Source organism: Gallinula chloropus (genome assembly GCF_964237585.1).
Source record: "Gallinula chloropus genome assembly, chromosome: 5".
NCBI classification, from domain to species: Eukaryota; Metazoa; Chordata; class Aves; order Gruiformes; family Rallidae; genus Gallinula; species Gallinula chloropus.
Genome location: NC_140090.1, coordinates 11,959,403 through 11,980,570, shown reverse-complemented (window position 1 = coordinate 11,980,570; position 21,168 = coordinate 11,959,403). Strand labels below are relative to the sequence as shown.

Sequence of the window (21,168 nt, the reverse complement as noted above, 5' to 3'; positions counted from 1 at the left end):
CTGCTGCTGTGGTTATATGGTTAGCAGCATAGTTAAGAAAACAGGTGCCATGTGCATTCCCTGTGAATTTTCCTTCTGGGAGCATGTGCATGAACTTGAAAAGAGATAGATAAAAGTGGCTCGAGGGGCAGGTTTAGCTTCTAGAATGCTTCACTCTGGCAAGCTAATCTAGAGCAAGTCCTGAAGTTGTTTTGTTTTCTGTTTATGTGTCCAGCTGATCAAAGCACTTTGTACAACAGGGAATTCTGTAGCGAAGTGCTGAAATAACGAGCGTACCTGACAAAGGCCCAGAGGTATTCAGCAGCCTGCAGGCAGCAGTGACTTCCACTGCTGTTATGACTTTGGTGAAAGTCTGCTATGCTATACAAGTAAAACAGGACAGTATTAATTTGGAATTTCTTAAATTGAAAATTACACCGTATTTTCAAAGTTTTCATTATTATATGACTTTTCTTATCTGAGAAGTGAATATCCTTGAGAAACCTGAATACTGATTATTATTCAGTAGATGTCCAGATTTATATTGAACCTCTATTTCCTCTCTTTTGTGAAGAGGCAGTGCTATTTTGGGAAAATTTGGAATCCTAACTTTTTAGAATACAGTCCTTCAGTTGCTAAGGCTTGTAAAGTAACCTTAATGTCAGAATTTGAAAGGTGCTGTAAACATGTCAGTATCGCACAGGAAAGCATATTTCAGCTGTATTCAGAAATCTGTTTTCTTTTCCAGTTAGTGACTCTATGAAACTTGAGTAGCATCATCTGAAGGAGGCAGAAATCTATTTTTTTCATGATCACTTAAGTGATAGGTGTAATATGTGTTAGGAGTCTGCAGAGCAATGTTCAGAGCTGAGGAAGTGTATGCTTTTGGCTTCATATAAATTCTTGCAGTTTGCCCACTCATAAGAGGACAATTTGTGTACTGACACTTAGGAGGTAAATAATAGTTCTTTTAATGCTTGGCTTGCTAATCTTTTGGATGTTTTGGTTTAGCATAAGGTTTGAAGAACCTGAAGGTTTTAAAAATGTGTCTTCAGTCTTGAAAGGCTGTCTGCAGGCTGTGTGTTTATACTGTTAAATGCCGGCTATTAATTTTCTTCTGATTGAGAAATGTTCGAATACACAATTTTTAATTTGTAAATGACTCTATTCCACAAAGCTTTAATTGTTATGCTTTGGAAATAAATACTGTAAAAACATGTAGGCTTTGCAAGCATCATTTCAACCTGCTCAGTAGTTGTGTAATACTGATAGACACATTCTGCAGATGTAAGGAAAACGGAGACCCAGAGGAGAGAAGAAAAAAATTTAATATGTAAGAAATTCCATTGTGAGTTGGGAGAGCTGGATCCTGATCCTGATTTCCTGTTTGATAGTACTTAAGTGGTGTCAGTCTGTTTGTTGGGGTACTTAAGCATGTACTCAGTGACACAGAAAGCACACTAATATTATTGCTTGATCAAGAACTGGTCACTTTCCCATCTGGCATATTTTTACAGCATGTGCTTTTCCTCTTGAGCCTTCTTGTTTGTTTAGACTATAATTGTGTCTCTAAACAGGAAGACTCAAAGCTTGAGTGGTGCAAGTGCTAAAGTAGTACTAGGGGCTAAGTAACAGTGTTTCAATCTCTGCAGGTATGTCTAGGTGAGGATTTATGGCAGTTCACGTAAAAATATTTGAAAACATGACTTGAGATGTTGCAAAGATTTTATGGTTCCCATAGACTGATAGGTCCTGTTCAGCTAGGCATCTACCCTGAGTTATAGTTGAAAATGTTTAGTTGAAAATCTTCCCTGTATCCCATTTTATGCCTGAGCTCAGTGTACAGCTTGGGAAGTTTAATTAATCACAGTTGTCTCCATTGGTTTTGGTTTTACCTTAATTCTGATTCCTCCTGCTTTATGTTTTGTTGTAGGTTGTTGTTAACTCTGTTGGCAATGTCTATGATTTTATCTGCCTCTGTGGTCCGTGTGAGGGATGGACTCCCACTGTCTGCATCTACTGACTATGACCAGAGCACCGGAATGCAAGAATGTAGAAAATACTTTAAAATGCTCTCAAAAAAACTTTCCCAGCTTCCTGATAGATGTACCCTGAAAGCTGGGCAGTATAATATAAAGTAAGACTTCTCTTTTATGTATTTGTGACGTCCTGGGTTGTGCCTGTTAGTTATAAAGTTAACAGTTGATGCTAGAAGTGATTAATCAAACTAAGATTACTTCTTGGCAGTATTTATGTATCAGAAATTGTAGAATTATTTGAAACCTACTCAAACTTTAGTGGAAGGTCGAGTTTGAAATAGACAATGTTTTTTAAATATTGAAGTCCTTGACCTACTAATATACTTCCTAAAATTTCAAGGTGGTTACTTACATAAAAATGACCAGACCTGTTCTTTGTCATGCTAGTTTAACTAGTATCCATTTGTTTGCTCTTTATGGTCTGTGGAAATTTAAAAAAAATCCCTAATACTTTCATAACCTGGTATTTCTGAAACATGTGGTTAGGATGTTGTGGAATTAGGCCCTTTTATTGTACCTTCAGGATTTCTGTTGAGTTCAGAGCAAAGAAGCCCTAAAATCCAAGCCTAATTCAATAATGATTTTGTAATGAAAATGAGGGGCTGGGAAGGGTGGGAATGATTTTTCTAGTGTGCAGGCAGAGTGTAGTAAAGTCTTGAAAGGTTGAGTGGAGCCCAACTCTCCTACTGCCCCATCCAGCACTTTCACAACAATGCTTTTTGTTTCCTCTTTATGCTTTTATGTTTTGCTTTTTTTTTCTTCATAGCTATTCCTAAGGTTTTTGACCTTATCAATTTGATGCTGTGCCTGCATGACAACACTAAGTAATAACTCAGAAGATTCTCTTTTTTTTTTTCCTTGCTTGCAGTGTGCAACTTGGATAATCCTAAAATAATTCTTTGAATCTATTGTTTACTTAGAATTTTGTTTCATCTGTGACCTTTCTCCTTAGTGTTGGCAACTAGGTGCACCTGTGTATAGTTGGCAATTCAGTTGCACTGTAGCTGAGCTAAATTTTGATTCTAATTTTGATATGCTGTTTTAAATGAGGTAATGTAACCCTGACACCTAGCAAACATGGAGATGTTGCAGTGGTAGAAAATATACCACCTGAACCATCCCAGAAAGTGCTCATGCTCTCCATCTCCCATTGGTATATGAGAGATTCCAGAATCTTTCAGGATTAGGCCCAGCATGGACTACCTTTTTCCACTTGTGGTGGTTTTGTAAACTGATCAGCTTAACAGAAACTATTAAGAATATAAGGCTTAGTCAGGGTGGTTGTTGTTACTTTTCTCTTTGATTAATAATCTAAGTTATCCATTGAGATTGTGAAGAAATTTGAATGTGTCATGAAAACATGAACCTCTCTTTAATGAACTGCCTATGTGCAGTAGGAATATGTATATTGGAAACTCCCTGTCTATTTTCATACTTGCATCTCTGGCCAGCCTAGGAACTATCTCTGGATAGTACATATTGTACACAACAGTTTTACTTCCTCATGTATTTTAGGAAAATCTAATTGTGCCCCACTATCTGAAGACAAATTTTTGCATTTTTGGGGTGCACCAGATCACATATGGTGCTTTAGAGATGAATTAAAAGCTATTATGGGGTAAACTTGCCATTTCTTTGGCATTCATTCAAAAGCTTCATTTTTTTTCTATTCCATGTATGTGATAGTATGTACATATGTATACATATACATGTGTATATACATACACACAGACACATATATGTATAACACAACTTCTCATGTGATCATGGAATGTGGTTTTAACATAAAACACTGCCTAGAAATAAATTGGTTTTCTTATAGGCTAATGTTACACTTTTCAGTAAACATTTGTTCCTTTGGTACCCCAGAGCAGTTCTTGCTTTTCTGATTATAGAATATGAGATCAGATTAGTGAAGCAGCTGATTACCTGGATTTACATTTTAAGTTTTGAATTTGTTGTGTCAACTACAGCTTTATCAGTTCCCTGGGAGTAAGCTATATGATGTTGTGTACTGAAAATTATCCCAGTGTCCTGGCTTTCTGCTTCCTGGATGAGCTTCAGAAAGAGTTCATCACTACCTACAATATGATGAAGACAAATACTGCTGTCAGACCATACTGTTTTATAGAGTTTGGTAAGGATGTCATTTTTTTTCCTTGATTCTCATCCTAAGACTAATGACTATTTTAATTGGTTGTACAACTTAATGCACAGAAAACAAAAATGTCCAAGGTAGGTTTTAATTGTAGTTCAGTTGGATTTAGAATCTGATTTAACTTCCCTTAGAGTCAATAAATAAATGCTTCTGTGGGTATTAAATTAGGCAACTAGAGTTTTATCTAAACTTATAACCCTTCTGTTCATTCCAGTAGGTTTTGTTTAGGCCTCGTGTGACCAAGTCTGGAATTCATCTTCTCCTAGTTAATAATAATAGGAGTTGTTTGACTTCATACTTGTTGAAATACTTAACTTGTAAAGCTGTTGAGCTTAAGAAATTTCTTAAGTAAAAGATTGCAATTTCATGTTTGCTTTTAGCTGTGCTGTAATTTTTGTTCAGTACGTGGAAGGAAGAGATTTTTATTTGTTTTATGATATGGCAAAGCATTTAATCTTATGTCATACAAGATCCAAATACAACTAATCTCGTATATACCAGATAACAGCTGTTACAGGTTCAATTAATATATGTTGCATTAATACTATATGTTAGGCAGTTATTTTAAAAACACTTACAGAAAGTGTTAAGGCAAAAAGAACTGCAGTTTTAGAAATATGGGGAAGATATTCCACTGGGTTAATCCCTGCCTATAATTCAGTCAGGCAATTTTTAACAATTTCTCTATAACATTGTTGTCTTCCTTATGAAGATTTCTATGAACATTCTTTTGTTTATTTTTTCTGTTTTTCTCAGTGCCTTCTTTGTTCTACTGGTTGTTAACATGTAGATCTATTACAGTCTATATGTGTATAATATGGTATTAATTTTCTCTGCCTGAATATTTTGCAAGCATGTTTCATGCTCAAGTAACTTTATAGTTGAATGGAGTTATTTTTCTTATAAGGATGTTTACTAAACTATCACAAATGCTAGAGTAAGTGCAGTAAATCCATTGTGTTAGCAATGCATTCAGTCTCATGCAGTGAGAAGTCATTAATTTATTCACAGTTATTAAGTAATTAGATTTCTGGAGCTTTTTTTTTTTTTTACTGCAGAATTAAATAGCCCATGATGTATTAGTCACAAACCAGAAATAGCATGAAGAAATCCAAGATAAATACAGGCATTTCAAAGAGAATGTTTCAATTTGCGTAGTATGTAGTACAGAAAACTACATGGTCTTGGATTATTAACAAAAATTCATAAGGATCTACCTTTTAATTTAATTTTTCCACAGATAATTTCATTCAGAGGACCAAACAGAGATATAACAACACACGTTCATTGTCAACAAAGATGAATCTTGCTGACATGCAGACGGAAATCAAACTGAGACCACCTTACCAAATCTCCCTGGCAGAACTCGGCTCAGCTAATGGGTTTGCACATTTATCTATGCCAGAGTATAAGGGTACTGGTAAAATATCTGCAGGTGAGTTTCAGACTTTGTTTTTTTATCTCTAAATGAGACAGTGGCAGGGTAATAGATTTATTCTTTAAGTTTTTTCACTGCGATGTCCTTAAAGCATAAGGCTGCCGTGACGTCTGTTTTGTCCTCTGCTCAAAGCGCCTATCTTCCCAAGGCTCTTGGAAAGAGAAAGGGACCTATTCAATGGATGCCTTTAATAAAGGAAAAAAAGATCTGTATGAAAATACACAAACGAAGATCAGCACTTAAGATATTTTTTTTTCTTTCCCTTACCTCTTTAAGATTTATGAATTTTTGTATTATTTCTGCCCAGTAAGGCTCAATGATGACATTGTGTCAGGAGTTAGAGCAGCTGGAGGGAGAAGTATCTCTTCAGGAAGCATCTGTGATGGTGAAAATCCAAAGTGCTGTGCTGGCCAAACAATATACTCTCTAAAATAAGAGCCTTGTTTGTGATGTGAATAATAGCATTTTTTACATGCTTGCCATGTTCATTTAAATAATAATTTTTTAAAAACTTTGACTTAGTTCATGTAGGAGGCAAATTCAGAGTTGTGTGCTTGAACTGGGCTAAAGGTTTGTGCTGTTAAATGGACGCCCTGATTCAGTTTGAGGCTCACGTTTAGGTGTTTCCTAGCAGGACAGAAAACCTAAAACTAGCCAAGTGTTTGCAGTAATACATGTGGAACTGACACTGTCTGAGTTCAGTTTTCCAAGTTCAGTGAAGCAAAAAGATAAATAGAATAAAAGGAAGCACTGATTTTAATTAGTTAATATCTTCCCCCTTTTCCCCCAAAGTACCTCTGGCTATAAGGGTAGTTGTATAGGGCAGACATACAGTATGAAGTTGAAAATCGCAATTGTAAATCTAAAAACCTCCTACAGTTCTGTAACATAAGAGATCAACTTAATTTTGTGCCATTTGTGTGTGTGTGTGTATACATATATAAAAATAGGATTTATTTGATAGTGTGTTACCCTAATTAGAAGATGGAAAACAACTTTCTACTGAAGACAAAAACCAAATAAAATGGCGAGGGTGCCCTGTTTGTACTGCTGGGGCCCTGACCCTGAGAATCCAGGTGCTATCAGACAGCATGGGAATGGTTTACAATCTCTGTATTTGCAATTTAATGGTAGAAGCTACTTAGAGGTGTGTAATCAAGTGCAATCCTGGTGGCAGAAGTGGCAACTGGCTAACTCTGGAACCCGTCTAAATTAAAACTTGCTGCCATTGGAAAAATAAAACCCAGTAAGCATGAAAGAATTCAGCTTGTATCAGAATTTACTGTATTTTAAAGTTGTCCATGTAAGGAGAGATAAGGCTTTTATCACTTTATCACTGTTGAAAGATTGTATGGGCCTAAATTAAAATGCATAAGGACCATTTCCCTTTTAACTGTAAAGTAAAATTAAGCAATAATTGACAGGTGATCAATTTTTTTAACCTACTTCTCCACAGCCTGTTTGACAGAAGCAGTTCTGTTTCCTCTTTCTTTTCCATGTCAATTTTCTTCTGCTTATTTTTTCTCTCTCAGTTACTTTTAACTTTCTTCTTCCTCTGAATTCCATAGATCTCTGTTCAGTTATCCACTTCCTTCCTTGAACTGCTGCAGAAACTCACCATCAAAGGGCTGTGCATTATGAGAGGTTTGCACTTTGCTCCTTCAGTACTTCAAATTTTAGGTGCTATTGAATAGCAGTGCCTTTTTTAGCAAGTCTGCTAATAGTTTTGTAATTCTTTACATTCATAGCTTCTCTCCACCCTTGTAAAGAACTTTCTCTGGATGTTTGCTACCCACTCACTTGGCTAGACTTCAGAGTTTCTCCTTTGCTCTAAGGACAAATTCTCACAAAAAAGATACAGTTTGCCTAGTAGAATTTCCTGAATCTTCTGTCTTGTTAAAAAACATGACTGGCAGTAAGTTAAGTTAGGTAGCTGCAAATCTTGTTTTGTTATACAGAATAGCAGAATTTGATGAATAGCAGAATTCGATGGGTTAGTTTTGGCTGTGTTGATGAAGTATTGTCTGTTAGTTGTTTATACTTGTCATTGGATATGTATCCAAGGTCTAGTGTCTCTTAAACTGTTAAGGTAATTGAAAATAGCAGCCTCTTTCCTTTAGCAAAAGCTGTGCTGTGTAGTGAGGAATGGGGGCAATTATTAATGTGTGAAGCAGAAATTGTGCAGATTATGCATAGAATTTTGTTTTAAAGGTGAATGTAGGTGTTGACAGGCATTAGAAATAGGGTGACAGCATGATGACTTGTGATGTTTTGGGTATTTATTAGAATAATTTTTTTTTTTTTGAGCTTTTTTCCAACAAAGGAAGAGTTCTCAAATCAAGTTACCTTTTTGCCTGATGATATACTTGATTTTATTTTTTTTTACTTCTTATTTTTAAATAAGCATCCTTGCAAGTATTGCAGTTTCTTATATAAGCAAATTTCCTAATTTTCTATTCTAATGTCAACACTTTAATCCTTGGCTTGTGTTAGAGAGTGATACGGCAGTTATAATCTCTTAAGATTTATGGATATACTGACTCAAGGTCAGCTGGCCTTTACCCTGCCTTCTCTGACACTCCTTCATTCTCACGGTTTTACATTTTTGGCGCTTTTTGTTTTGTATTTAAATGGCTCTTTTTGCTTTGATTGTAACATTCTATTAAGTACTGGAGAGCTTAATGACATCAGTAGTGGTATGCAGTGCCCTTTAAAGTTTTGGGGTTTGTTTGCCTATTTTAAAAAGAGAGAAAAGTTACTGTTTAATGATCTTTCATAGACTGTCTTGATTTATCTGACAAGAGTCTTTACCTTTTTTCCTATGGTTCTCAAAGATGTGGTTTAAGTACTGATTTAACACATGATATTTTCAAGTTACCCTGCTGCATCTGGAAAATCAGATTGTCTGCAGAGCTGTGCAGAGGGAGCAGTGATCTAGTGTCATCCACCAGTTAAGGAGACGTGATGACTTTTGGCTAAAACCAGTCACGTACACCTTCAGCTTTTTGACACTCTTTAGATGAGGTGGTTTAAAAACCAAAACAACCAGTTATGAGCCACTGAAAAGGAATAGTTTGGTATGCAAATACCATATCTAACCTTAACTGAGTGATTGCTGGTAGTGTTTCTCTAATATGCACTATGGTTGGAAGAGCAGTAAGCTCTGAAAGTTAAACACTGGTTATGCTTTTGCTTAACAAAACAACCATGCACTATTAAATTCAGCACAAATGAGTTAACATAAAAATAAAACATAAAATTAGTTATCACACACTCATAATTAGACAGCCCTGTCAGCTTACCAGTGTGAAATAGCTTTTGTCATTTTTTCTTTAGGTTCTGTAACTTCACAAACTGTTTGGAAAGCCTTTGTCCTGGATCTGTGCAATGCAAACAGCCAGGACTGGCACCCCTCTCTCTATTAATGTTACAGTTCATTAACCTCATTGTTCACATCCTTACACTTGGTTGATTTGAACAGAGTGATTTAAGTATGCCTCAGCAGTCCTATTGTTTTCCCAGGGTTGCCTAGACTGTTAAGAGTTTTGCATTGTTTTTTTTCATATTTGCTTTCCGTTATTAGTTAGGGAACGGGTCAGTAATGAGGGACATACACAACCCCTCTGTGCTGGTGACCCCAGCTAAGCCCGAAAGAGGGAGCCTGCACGGAGGGAAAGTGCTTTCACTTTAATGTGTTTCATGGGAGACTTCTAAGCACCAACTGGCAGGTCCGTGTAAGGTTGTTATGTAGATACTAGCTTAATTTCAGAGCTGTCTTTTTATTTGTGTCTTTGGTAGCACTCAGTGGCTGTAATTCTTAAGGTAGGGGACTCTAATAGCTTTGCCTCAGTGTTCCATTCAGGAAGCAAGCTAAATCAGTCTTAGTAGCTCTGCTAAGGCATTACTGTTAAAGAAAAGTGGAGGCAGTGAGAGGAGCTCTTGCCAGCTAATAAGTCATGTAGTTTACTAATTGTAGACAAAATTCACTAGGAAGTGCGTCATTTGCCATCAGTTTCGTGTCCGTTCTTAGCAACTTTCACTCTCATACTGCATACACTGAATGTATTGAGTTAAAGACTAAGTAGAATAAGACAATCACTTATGTGAATTGAAGGAAAGTATACTTTTTGCTAAACCTTGTGTTGAAATATTTAAAACATTTCTTCTTTTTAGAAAAAAGATTGATATTTTGTGGTTTGCTTCAGTGATCACTTCTTGGGCTAGAAGCCACTGAAAAATTTTGCTAAATTTCTAAAGACTTTGCTTTGACCTTTGATATCTTTTTTTCCATCTTTTGCTTTGTAGCTCCTCATCAGCGTCTGGAACCTGTGACTCTGCCAGGGATTGTCTCATTTGTGCTTAGTCTCTTATGTGGGGCTTTGAATTTAATCCGTGGCTTTCATGCCATAGAAAGTCTTCTCCAGGTATTGTACGTGTTTATGAACATTGATCATATTATAGCAATCATAATATCACCTTAGAAGAGGCTTGCTATATGAAGTAAGCCTTGCCAGTTTTATTTTCAGAAATATTGATGTTGAGGTCAAAGCTGTGTTTGTGAAACCTCAATTGTTTGTGGTCTGTGCATCCTTCTTGAGTGTGATGCATCATTCATTGAGGCTGTGAGATTCAAAAGCAGTAGAAGGTGGGTGGCCGACTCCTTCCCTAGGTACCTTGGTAGCAGTGAGAATGTGAACATAATGTTCTGTTTTCTAAATTTGTGCTAGGATATGAGACGTTTAATTTTAATAGATGTTATTTAAAAACACTTGAGAGAAATGATGAACAGCTTTGAAAATCTGGCCAATTTTGTTGAAAGGTCTACAGAGCAGGGATCTTTAAACAGGTTTTGTAACCTTGTTTCTTTAGAAAAGTTTTTTTTTTTTCAGTTTGTTTGTTTTTAATAAAACTTCTTATTTCTATGTGTGTGCTAAAAAGATCAATGTAAGGGACACTGTCAAGAGTTTTCTTCTAACATCCCCCCCCAAAAGATACTCCCTCATCCCAAGCAACCCTCCCAACAAGCATTTCTCTGTTTATGTGAACCCTCTGCTCTCATCCCCTTCTATAGCCTTTCAGTTTCTGTCAGTTCCATTTCTTGTGCTAGTTGTGTTTTCATTGCTGCAGTGAAGATAATCGTGGTTAATGATTTCAGACAATTCCAGTGAATATGCTGGTAGTGCTTGCAGGCACGTGCATCAAGGTCATGTGTATTACCACAGAAAAATATTTACTTAATATCAAATGACTCTACTGCTGTGGTGATGTAGGTAGGAACTAAAAATCTTATGGAAGTTGTCTGAAAGGAAGTGGGAGTCCTCCTGTTTGGTTAATAGGTCATCTTTTTATTCAAACATATATCTGGGCTTTATGACTGCAGTGCTTTTGATACCTAATGAACTTTTTAGGGAGGTAAGGGAAAGAGGATGACCTGTATTCCAGCAGTCTTATAATTACTGATATGTGTCAAGATTAAATAACGTTGTAATGTTTGAGGCCTTGGCATTTCATGAATACTAATGAATAGATGAACGAGGTTATGAAAGTTTTCTGTGCTAGGTCCTTCTTTTGAGTTGTTTCTGGTTTGTTTTTAAAGAAAAACCCAAAATGAGATAGTGAACACACCTCTCTACTTTATCCCTAAATACATTTCCTGTGTTACACACACTTCTCTCAGTTTATACATAGGAATGAATTCAAAGTACACTGTACTGCAAATAGTACTGAACAGAATCCTGCCTCTTAGCGTAATGATTTTAGAACTTGTTTTGTTTGTTACCTTTCTGCAGCAGTTTTGTTTTCTTTTTTTCAAAAGGAATGCCAATGTTAGATTAACCTATTTAACTGATGATAGGGCAGCCAGTTCATTCTATTCTGTACATTATTGCATCTGGAGGTAATAGATGGCAGTACAGATGGAAGAGATTTTTTCATTTCTGACAAATGAGGCACACTAAAAATCCATTAAAATTTCCCATAGTTTATTTTATTATGGAAAAGCCTACAAAGTTTAGGGAGAATTAATCCAAAATGTGATTAATGGAACTTTTCTGAGAAGTCATTCAAAAGCTTTTCTCTAAAGGAGTGTTTCTTTTATAATCAATGTTTTTACTTGGGTGTTAGCAAAACTCTGTGGCACTCTGCAGCTATACTCCAGCAAATGCGCAGTGGCACTGAGGCAGAGATTTCTCTGTGGTTTAGAGTGTACTGCATTGTGTAGGTAGGTTTTATGTGCAGACACACAGACTTTTTCCTCATCAACACTATAGATGCAAATGCTTCACACTGAACACACTCTGAGCAGAAACAAATTGTAGTTCCGAATGGACCACCACCTTCTCAACGTGAAACTCGCCTTTGAGGAAGAACATTTGCATGAGTACCCATTGTTTTAATGGGAAGGGTTTTGATTGTCGCAGATGTTTGTTGGCAATGCAGTTAGAATAATCACTGAGCATGTAAATTTGTTCTGCTCATCTCTACAAAAACTATAACAACCCGTTGGAATACGTTAGAAGGGGTTTTGTTGTTGTTTTTTAAACACATGGTGGAAGGTTCTGTCACTCTAAGTAAATTTTTCCATCTTTTCCTACAGGAAAACTTAATTTGCCAATAATCTGTGTCTGGTAAATCCCCGGGTGTGTTGCACAGCCCCGAGGCAGAGCCTTACTCAGTGTGTGGGGTTTTACCACACTCTAGTGGGCACCGGGTGCCTTTCCCCATCTCCTGCCCTTTTTGTCAGCCCGGGGGGAGGCGCAGTTCTATACAGTTGGAGTTAAAGGTGTTCAGACTTGAATTTTCAAAGGCGTCTGGAGGAGGTAAATGTCCAGTGTTAGAGTTGCAGAGTTTGGTTAGATTCTGGATCATGGTAGATTCTTTCCAGACATGTAAATAAGCAATAGGAATTATTATAAGTTGCTATGTGAGACTATTTTAACATACAATAATAAATACATTCATACTGCAAATGTTTGGTATTTCACTGAAACATTGTAAAACGTGGCTTTTTTGGTTTATTTTCGCAGAATGAAGGTGAAGATTTCAGCTATGTAATTGCATTTTTTCTTGGAACAGCAGCGTGTTTGTACCAGGTGTGTTCTTCTGCTTGCATAATTCATTAGAGTTTAGAAACATTACCCAGTCATGCATAAATGTCATCATGTTTTCTTAAATGTCGCAGATACCTGAATAGGGCAATTACAAAAATAATTTCTGTTCTGTTCTGTTTCATTAATCGTAAACTATCAGACAGTAGATTGATACAAAGAGCTTCTGTTTGCTGGCATGTTTCTCTGGTTAGTTGATTAAGAGATTTGTTATACTTTTCTCTCTGGAGCTTACAATTTATCTTTAAAGTCATATGGAAGTTATATAGTTTCCTTACAGTAATAGTTTCATAGTTCAAGTAAATCTAAACATCTGAACAAATGCTTTACTGATTCTTTCCTTTGGAAGATCTGAAGTAAATGTGGTAATACCTAGGCAATACACCCCAGAAATTTCCTCACTTTGTACATTACTATGCTTCTCCTGCCTTCTCAGAGCTTTCAACTACTTTACATTATGTTCTCCTTCTCCTCTCTGATGTTTCAGGTGACATTTCAGGATTTTAGGTTTTCCATTTCTGCATCTGAATTTGGCTTTCCTATATAATTTGTAGCAATGACTTCTGGTTTCCATTGGCATTTGTCACTTGGTGACACTACTGTTAACATTTGTCTATGACTATAACGTCTGTCATGCTCAATTGCTGTTATTGCAATTCTTTTACCTTTTAATCTCCTGCACATGGAATAGGCAGTTTCCACTTGTTTCCTTGTGCCCGTGTTTAGTACAGTGTCAAGCTGTAGAATAAGATAATGTCTCAGGATTTTCCTTTTATATAAGCCTTTCTGTCAGCCTTTTGTCCAAGTTACCTGTAATCTCCATTCTCTGTATCTCTAGCAAAATGTCACAGTGCAACTTGTTCTTTACCACTTGTTGACTTTTCATCAGCTTGTGCCTTAAATTGGTCTTAATTTTCCATGTCAATAATTTGTTCAGTATCAGATAAGGTGGAGCTCCTCCATTCTTTTTTGTGTGTGAAAAATCCACTACTTCTTCCTTCCTCTACTGAATTAGTTACCTTATTGTTTATAAAGTATTCATGTCTCTGCATTGAGACATAAGGACATACATCTTGCCTCCACTTTGTGACTCCAATGGATCTATTTTAAAGAATCCATGCAACTCAGAATGTAGGCTTTTTCTTAATATCCAAAATATATTTGTCAGGACTCTTGTTCCACTCATCTAGTGTGATTTGTGCAATAAGTAGTCGGTCATTTTTCAGAACTAAGAGGTCTGGCAGTTCTGTGGCACATTCTGATGTTCTTTGCCACATTTAGGAGTTTGAGAGGTTCATTCCATATGTTGCATGACAGCACCTTTCTTTATCTTTCACCCAAAAGGCTCCCAGAATGTTGTATTATCTTCTTAGGTTAATAACAACATAACAGTGTGTTTTGCTTTGTATTTCCAAGAGAATGTTTGTAAACTTTGTGTGTCAGCAAAAGATGGGACTTAGATGGAACAGGATGTTTTAGGCACACTAACACTGAGCATTCCACGCTGAGGAATGTAATCTGGTCACAATCATTAGGAGCCATAAATGCATGAACTGAAGAGTTTCTATGGCAGCTCTTTTTGCATTTGAAGTGAAGCTCTTTGAACCAGGATGAGCATCCTCACAGTCTAGCTCTAAATACCAAGCACACATGGAGAGTAGGCAGAATGAAGAAATACTCTGCTACTTTTTGAAGGACTGTAGTAATACATGGGATGTACTCATGGGCCAATTGAGGCTGCTGGCATACATCTCAGTGTGTGAAACTGAAATAATAGTAGCATTCCCTTTACATTTTCACATACAGTATGCCAAATGGCTATTTTTAGATTGTCTAAAGGAGAAAAGTGGCAGCTGCTGTAGCATTGTAGGGGAATGGTCCATCACCATCAGCACCTACCATGTACTCTCTAAAAACTTTCATTTCAAGTTGATGCTGTCAATATTTACATTCACTTTTGTGTCAAAATCAATTGTAAAGCTTTAGGGCACTTTTTTAGCAGCATTGAGTCTATAATTTTTAATTGCTTGAGGCTTTTTACATTTGGGATTATTTTATTTATTTTTTGTACACTTGAAAGTGCTATTTTCAAGTAAACTCTTAGGTTATTGTATTTCTGTTTTATGGCCTATTTTGCTTATAAAATTGTAACTGAGTACCACAACCCTGACAAAATAGCAATGCTATAATGTTCACAGGGTAAAATAAGATCAGAAGCTCTGGTAAGATGTCTAAGAAGATGAGAAATGCCTGTTTCACTTTATTTAGAGCTGACATGTCTAGTGTTCCTCCGTGACTTCTGGTCTCTTCTGAAGAAGAAAAATGTACAGAAGTGTGAAAAGCAACAACTGCTGTACCTGCAGTGCAGAGTATCAGCAGCTGAGCTTTCAGGCATTTTTTAACATTTACTAGAAACAAATACATTAAAAAACCCAAAAATCTTCTCAGAAGTAGGAGAGGAGCCCCGTACATAAAAGCATGCACAGTAATTGCCATGCTAACTCTTCCCTTCAAAAGAACATATCCCCCCCCACCACAGAATTTCATACTAGCACTTGTAGCAAGGTGTTAAACCCACAGTGTTTTGACCTTTTTTAAGTGGTAACGTTTTGTAAGTGGCAAATCTGAAGCATCTCAACCCTAGGCTAGTGAAACAGGAAGCCCCAGAATTCATTTAAAAACAGATCTTCAGTAAAATTCAGTCATTCAACATCATGTTGCAGAGACATTTTTAAACTTATGTATTATTTTTGGGTTTTAAACCCTTGATGAAACACGTCCTGACTATTTTAATCTTGGAAGCAGTTGCACTTCTTCATACGTTGTCAGTGGAGGCGACAACGCTAGGAAATTATCTGAGTTCTTATCACTGGGATACTAATACCAACTAATTGCTCTTTTAGATGTGATTTGTAAAACTGTCAGCTCAAGTAGATTGCATTTGCTCTGCTGAAAGTGGCCAAGCAAGTTCAGAGGAGTTCCACTGGGACTCTGAAACATGCAGATTACTTATCTCTAGTTTTACTTGCTTTGGAGGAAGGACATAGAACTCTTACTGATATTGTCAGTGCTCAAATCTCTGAAGATAACTAGATATCCAGAAACCACAAGTAGTTGTGTTGATCTGAGACATGGTGACAGTGGAAATGCATGCTTTGTATGAAAGTGGTTGAGCTTCAAATGGAATATAAAGTAACCTCAATTAATTGCATTGTTTGGTTGTGAGTGTACAATGCTTTTGCCCATTTTCTGAGGAACATGAAAAATAAAATTAAAAAGAAGTAGATGAAGTATGACAAATGCCCAAGCAGAACAGAAATGGCACTTAGATAATCTGTTGATGAATGTGGTTAAAAAAAAAAATTGTGTGAGTGTGTTTATACATCCAGTGGGAACAGATTTGGACAAGTTAAGTCCAAGGGATGACGTTACCTTCCCTGAAGCATATTAAAAACTTTTTATCATCAGACAGAAATGGGTGGAATCCAGAGTGGCAAAGAATTGTTTTTTGGTGCAAGTCAAAGAAAGTAGTTTGAACAATAACAGAAATAAAAATAATGTCCACAGAAAAGTACTGGACAGCTATGTCCTTTTAGAGATGAAAACTGAGGCGAGAGGCTCAAACAGATTCCCAGTTGCAGGGGGAAGAAGGCAGAGTGGGAAACCATGGGCATTCCTGACATTCTGTTACAGCACAGACTGGAGAAACTGACCCTAAAAATATGATAGGACTACAGTAGAGTTGTTGTGTATCTCTGTCCAAGTGTGATCCATCTTGCACCACCTGAAGAAGGACAACAGATGTATGTGGACCTTTCCACACCCACCAGTTAATCCTGTGCATTAACCATAGCAGGATGCTGGGCTGGTATCTAGGGAATTGCCTTGTGCTGAGTATTCCCGGCTTCAGGGCCCTGGTATTTTTCCCTGTCCTTCCAAATGCTTGCCTGAAGAAGGCAACACTGGCTCACGTTCCTACTCCATTGCTTGGGTGGAACAGAGCATACTTTGACCAGAGATTGCCAGGAACATCCACTTTCCTTGGTCATGAGCCATTCCTTATTGAAGGTTGTAAGCAATTATTTTGAGAGAACTGCTCTCAAAGAGGGTTTAACGGCAGCACAGTGTAACCTTGTCTTGTTGTCAGGTACTTTTCACCCTTCTGTGACTGCTAAATTGTTCCTGTTTGTACATACTTGGTTTGGAGTTTTACTTGGTTCCTGTTTGTAATTTCCAAGTGACCAGAAGATGTTTTTTCAGTGGAAGTTATTTTCCAGCTGGTAACCTGATGTCTTTTTTTTTCTTCCTGCCAGTGTTACCTGTTTGTGTACTACACAGGCTGGAGAAATGCCAAATCCTTCCTGACTTTTGGGTTAATTTGCCTGTGTAACATGTACCTGTACGAACTGCGCAACCTGTGGCAGCTCTTCTTTCACGTGACTGTGGGAGCCTTTTCTACCTTACAGATTCGACTGCGACACCCGCAGGGGAAGTCCCCTGATTACAATGTCTGACAAGCCCTGCAACATGTAGAGGCAGTCTTGTTCCAACAGTTACTCTCAGGAATGTAAAGCTGGTCTCCAAAAGAAGCAGCTGGATGGGGTGGTGTTTGTTTTGGTTTGGGTTTTTGGGTTTTTTTTTTAAATAAAGCAATGTAAGATACCCGTGGACATTTTTCACTTGACGGTTAAACTGGTTTTTTGTTGTTGTTTTTTGAAGAAGGACACAAATGAACACATGATTAGAGGAAAATGGATCATATCCATGCAGCAAAATGTTTGTAGGGACACCACGACTGGGGAATTTGGTGGCATTAAAAAAAGTATCATTTGAAAGTACGTTAATGGAATGAATGTACAGAGTATGTCTTCTGCATATCATGCAAGCTCTTCAGTTCCAAAATCAGTTTTGCCTTTGTGAGGCAGTAGGGAATAGGATAAATTAATAATTATAATAATAACAATGCTATTGCATATTAGCAAGCTAGCTTTGGAATATGTAAGATATTAAATTTTGGAATGTTTTATTTCACACTGACATATATGTGAATGTTTTCTTAATTAAAATGTAACCTGGAAACTCTCTTGCTGGGGGTCAGCTTTATGGCACCTGTGGCCCTCTGTCTAGTGCTATAAGTATGGTTTTTCATTCATGATTTCCTTTTAATTACCCTTTGACAGTGACCCATGTGGACAGGGTTTCTTTTTAATAAATATTCAAAAAGTTCTGCAGCTTAACCCAGGATTTTTGCACCCTTCCTCTGTTCGAACTCTGGAACGGTTGAAAGGAAAAGAATTGGTGAGTAAATGGAGTGACTTGGACTTGTTGGGCTGTTCTTCTTTTTATATACTGTTAGAAATGGACGACTAATTAGCTTAAACCTGAGATAAAGAACTGGTGAGAGGAAAATAATAAATCTGTCTGATTAGCTTAAACAAGAAAATATCAGGGATTTTGTTTATTCTTATGGCTTTATGGGATGGCTGTTCATGTGCTGGGATAGAACCTCCTCGATCTAGACATGCATTTGAGAACCTGTCTATTCTCCTGAAGTTTGTGAGTCAGCTAGGAAACTCCAAACACTTAGAAAATAGAATAGCAACCCTGTAGGACTGCCCTCAGTCACACCAGGCTTTTTTTACAATTATGTGATGGTTATTTATGATGTTTCATACTGTCCAAATAGGTGTGTGGGGGTTGGACCCGATGATCTCTCGAGGTCCCTTCCAACCCCTACAATTCTGTGATATAGATAGATTTCATGTGACCTGGAGTCATGCAAGAGTTCACTGAGATGCTAGGGGGAAAGTGTGTAGCGAAATGTAAGTGTTTCAGTATGTTATTTAGTGCCAGATTATAACCAAGAAGAAAGGAGCTAGATATTTTCTTTTCTTTTTAAATAGATGGTATTGGTCAAAAAATATGCATGATACAACCAAGAAGAATTGGAGAACAAAATTATAATCTGAAGTCAACAGGGACAATACGTGCTACATGCCTCATAATGTGTTTTCAGACTGATGTCTGGGATCAAGACCTTGAAAATGCCTTGGTGTGCAGCCTCAGAGGTGGTGTCAGAGGTGATGTGCTTTGCAGTTAATGTTCTTCCCTCCCCACCTCAGGACAGAAAAGATGAACACATTTATGAACAAGCGTGCTTTTGTGTTGGAATCCAAAAGACAGGGAAAATACAGAGGACTGAAGTGAAGCATACAAGAATTTTAGGACATGTTCACAGCACAAATATTTTAAAATCCAGAAAAACAGAAAACAGCCTTTGTTTACCACTGAGAAACTTGTTTGTGTTTGCATTAGCACCTTTTTGAACCCTGGACACCAGGAGAGGTGAAAAGCACTCCTGTACCATTTTAAATCAATGACTGATAAATACAGCTGTTCATGTTTTAAGTATAAAACCAAGTTTTATCTTGTTTATAGTCTAGTGGAGTCCTTATGCTTATCTTTTCACTTCACCTCCACTGATAGGCAGGGAAGCTGTTAGGAATGCCTCAAGTACCTCTTGGTTTTTAAGTCAGGGCTTCGTGCACGTGAAGAATGTGCTGTTGCTTCACTTCTTCAGTTTAGATGTTGGCAGAGAATCTTGTTTTCTGTGAGAATCCTTCCCTTCCTGCTGTTTCTAAAGATGATTTTTAAGGAATGAAAACTTCCTTTGTTGTAGCATCTGGAGCCATTATTCCATTCCAGTTACGCTGGCATTAAAACTAATTGCTGATTAGCAGGTATAATGAGCAAATGCAACTGTCAGTGTAATAGAAGACAGTTGGGTTTCGTTTGTGTGTTTTTAAGGCACTGATAAAAATCCCATTTCACAATGAAAAGTTAATGAGCATGACTGTTCTTCATTACCTGATATTACTAGGTGCTAAAAACCATGTTACTTTAGTTTGTCTATATTATTAGAACTTGCTGAAATTTTGTGTGAGATGAGGAACAAGATACACCAGGCCAGGATGGAGGTGGATTCCCAGGAGTTCCTTTGCTTCTACAAAGCATTCAGAGGAATAGGAGGTGCTTCCCCAGGTGCTTATTAGACTCCTGAAGATGAATTTACGGTAGATGACAACTCTCTTGAACAGCACATGTTATTTTAGTTTGAATTGCAGAAGGCTGTTCATTGTTGCCTGATTTTTCTGTAGGATTTAGCATGAAGCAGAGCCTGCTTCACACTGTATTTACAAAGTAAACCCTCTTTAAGGTTGGAATGGGTCCATCCAACACCCACAATACCATATTTTTCTTTGAATGGAGTGCCAGTGTTTACGTTCACTTTCTGGAAGGAATGGTGAAAATTTTTGTCTGACTGCTACAAGGTATATATAATTCTGTTGGAGGTTTAGTTACCTCAGAGTCCCCTGTTTCAGCTTCTAGATATTTAATTACATCCTTCCTTGCATATTTTTCTTGAATATCTGAGGATTTTCATAGTGGTCTGCTCTCTTGTGTTCCATGTGTGGGCCAGTAGCTGGGGCTAAGAACCATTTGCTCTTTTGCAACTTGTGAGATTTTGGTAGGAAATAACTTTTCAGAACCTGTAAAACACACAGCCCTTTTCTTACACACTGCTTTGTGGAAGACTGACACACACCTGTGTAAGAATAAGAAGAGGTGTAGAAATGAATTTGGGATGAGTGCCTTGAATGAGGGAATTGGTATGCATGGGCTATTTCAGTTTTAGCTTTCGAGTTTTAGCTGTATCAGAGCTAGCAGAGAACTAGAGGATGATGGAACCTGGTTTCCTTTGCAGCCATCATGATTATGTAACATCCACTGTGAAATCTTTAATAAATTGCTAGTCTCTTTATCGAAGGACAGAGGAACATCTGTTGAAGGATATTACCTTTCAGCCTCCTGCCTGTGATTCCCCATGTCCATTGCAAGTACTACACTATGGTTGTGTTTGCTTTCATGGTTTGTATTGATCAAAAGAAAAGAAACCCACCAACATTTGCAAACGCTAAGCACATGCTATTGGGATGAGCTTTTTGTCAGAATAAAGAACATTCTAGATCGGTCTTATGGCTTGCAAAACTGCACCCTTTCTGAATGGTGTTAATATAATGGGATGTGTTACAGGAGGGTAATATCCTGGTGGGAGGTAACTGATAGAGGGATGGCAGCAGTGACTCTGCTTCAATGGCAGTTGAGAGCTGACCTCTCAACAGGAATCTGAGGAAGCCTGGAGCATCCAGCTGCATGTGCTGTTCCAGGTATAGCTGGTCAAACACTGTTAACTTTGCTAAGGCCAAATGGTGTTCCAGTGTCTGACCAGCTTCCTTGCCAAAACTGTGGCTCATCAGTTTTACTGATCACATTGTTTGCCAGTGAACTTTACAGAGCACATGTGTGAATTGCTGCACCTTCATCTGTGATGCTGACTTGATAGAAGTACCCAAAAGTTGTTTCAAAATGCTCCATGAGCATTTATGG

At 37.4% G+C, this 21,168-nt stretch overlaps 1 protein-coding gene across 1 annotated transcript; it reads left to right on the top strand.

Moving 5' to 3' along the window:
• Positions 1-1,919: 1,919 nt before the first annotated feature.
• SEC22A (SEC22 homolog A, vesicle trafficking protein) lies at positions 1,920-17,799 on the top strand. Its single transcript, XM_084265041.1, has 6 exons — positions 1,920-2,116; positions 3,992-4,155; positions 5,417-5,611; positions 9,920-10,038; positions 12,640-12,705; positions 17,034-17,799. Exons 1-6 carry the CDS (start codon positions 1,935-1,937, stop codon positions 17,232-17,234), a joined length of 927 nt encoding a protein of 308 aa, XP_084121167.1. The 5' UTR covers positions 1,920-1,934; the 3' UTR covers positions 17,235-17,799.
• Positions 17,800-21,168: the final 3,369 nt, after the last annotated feature.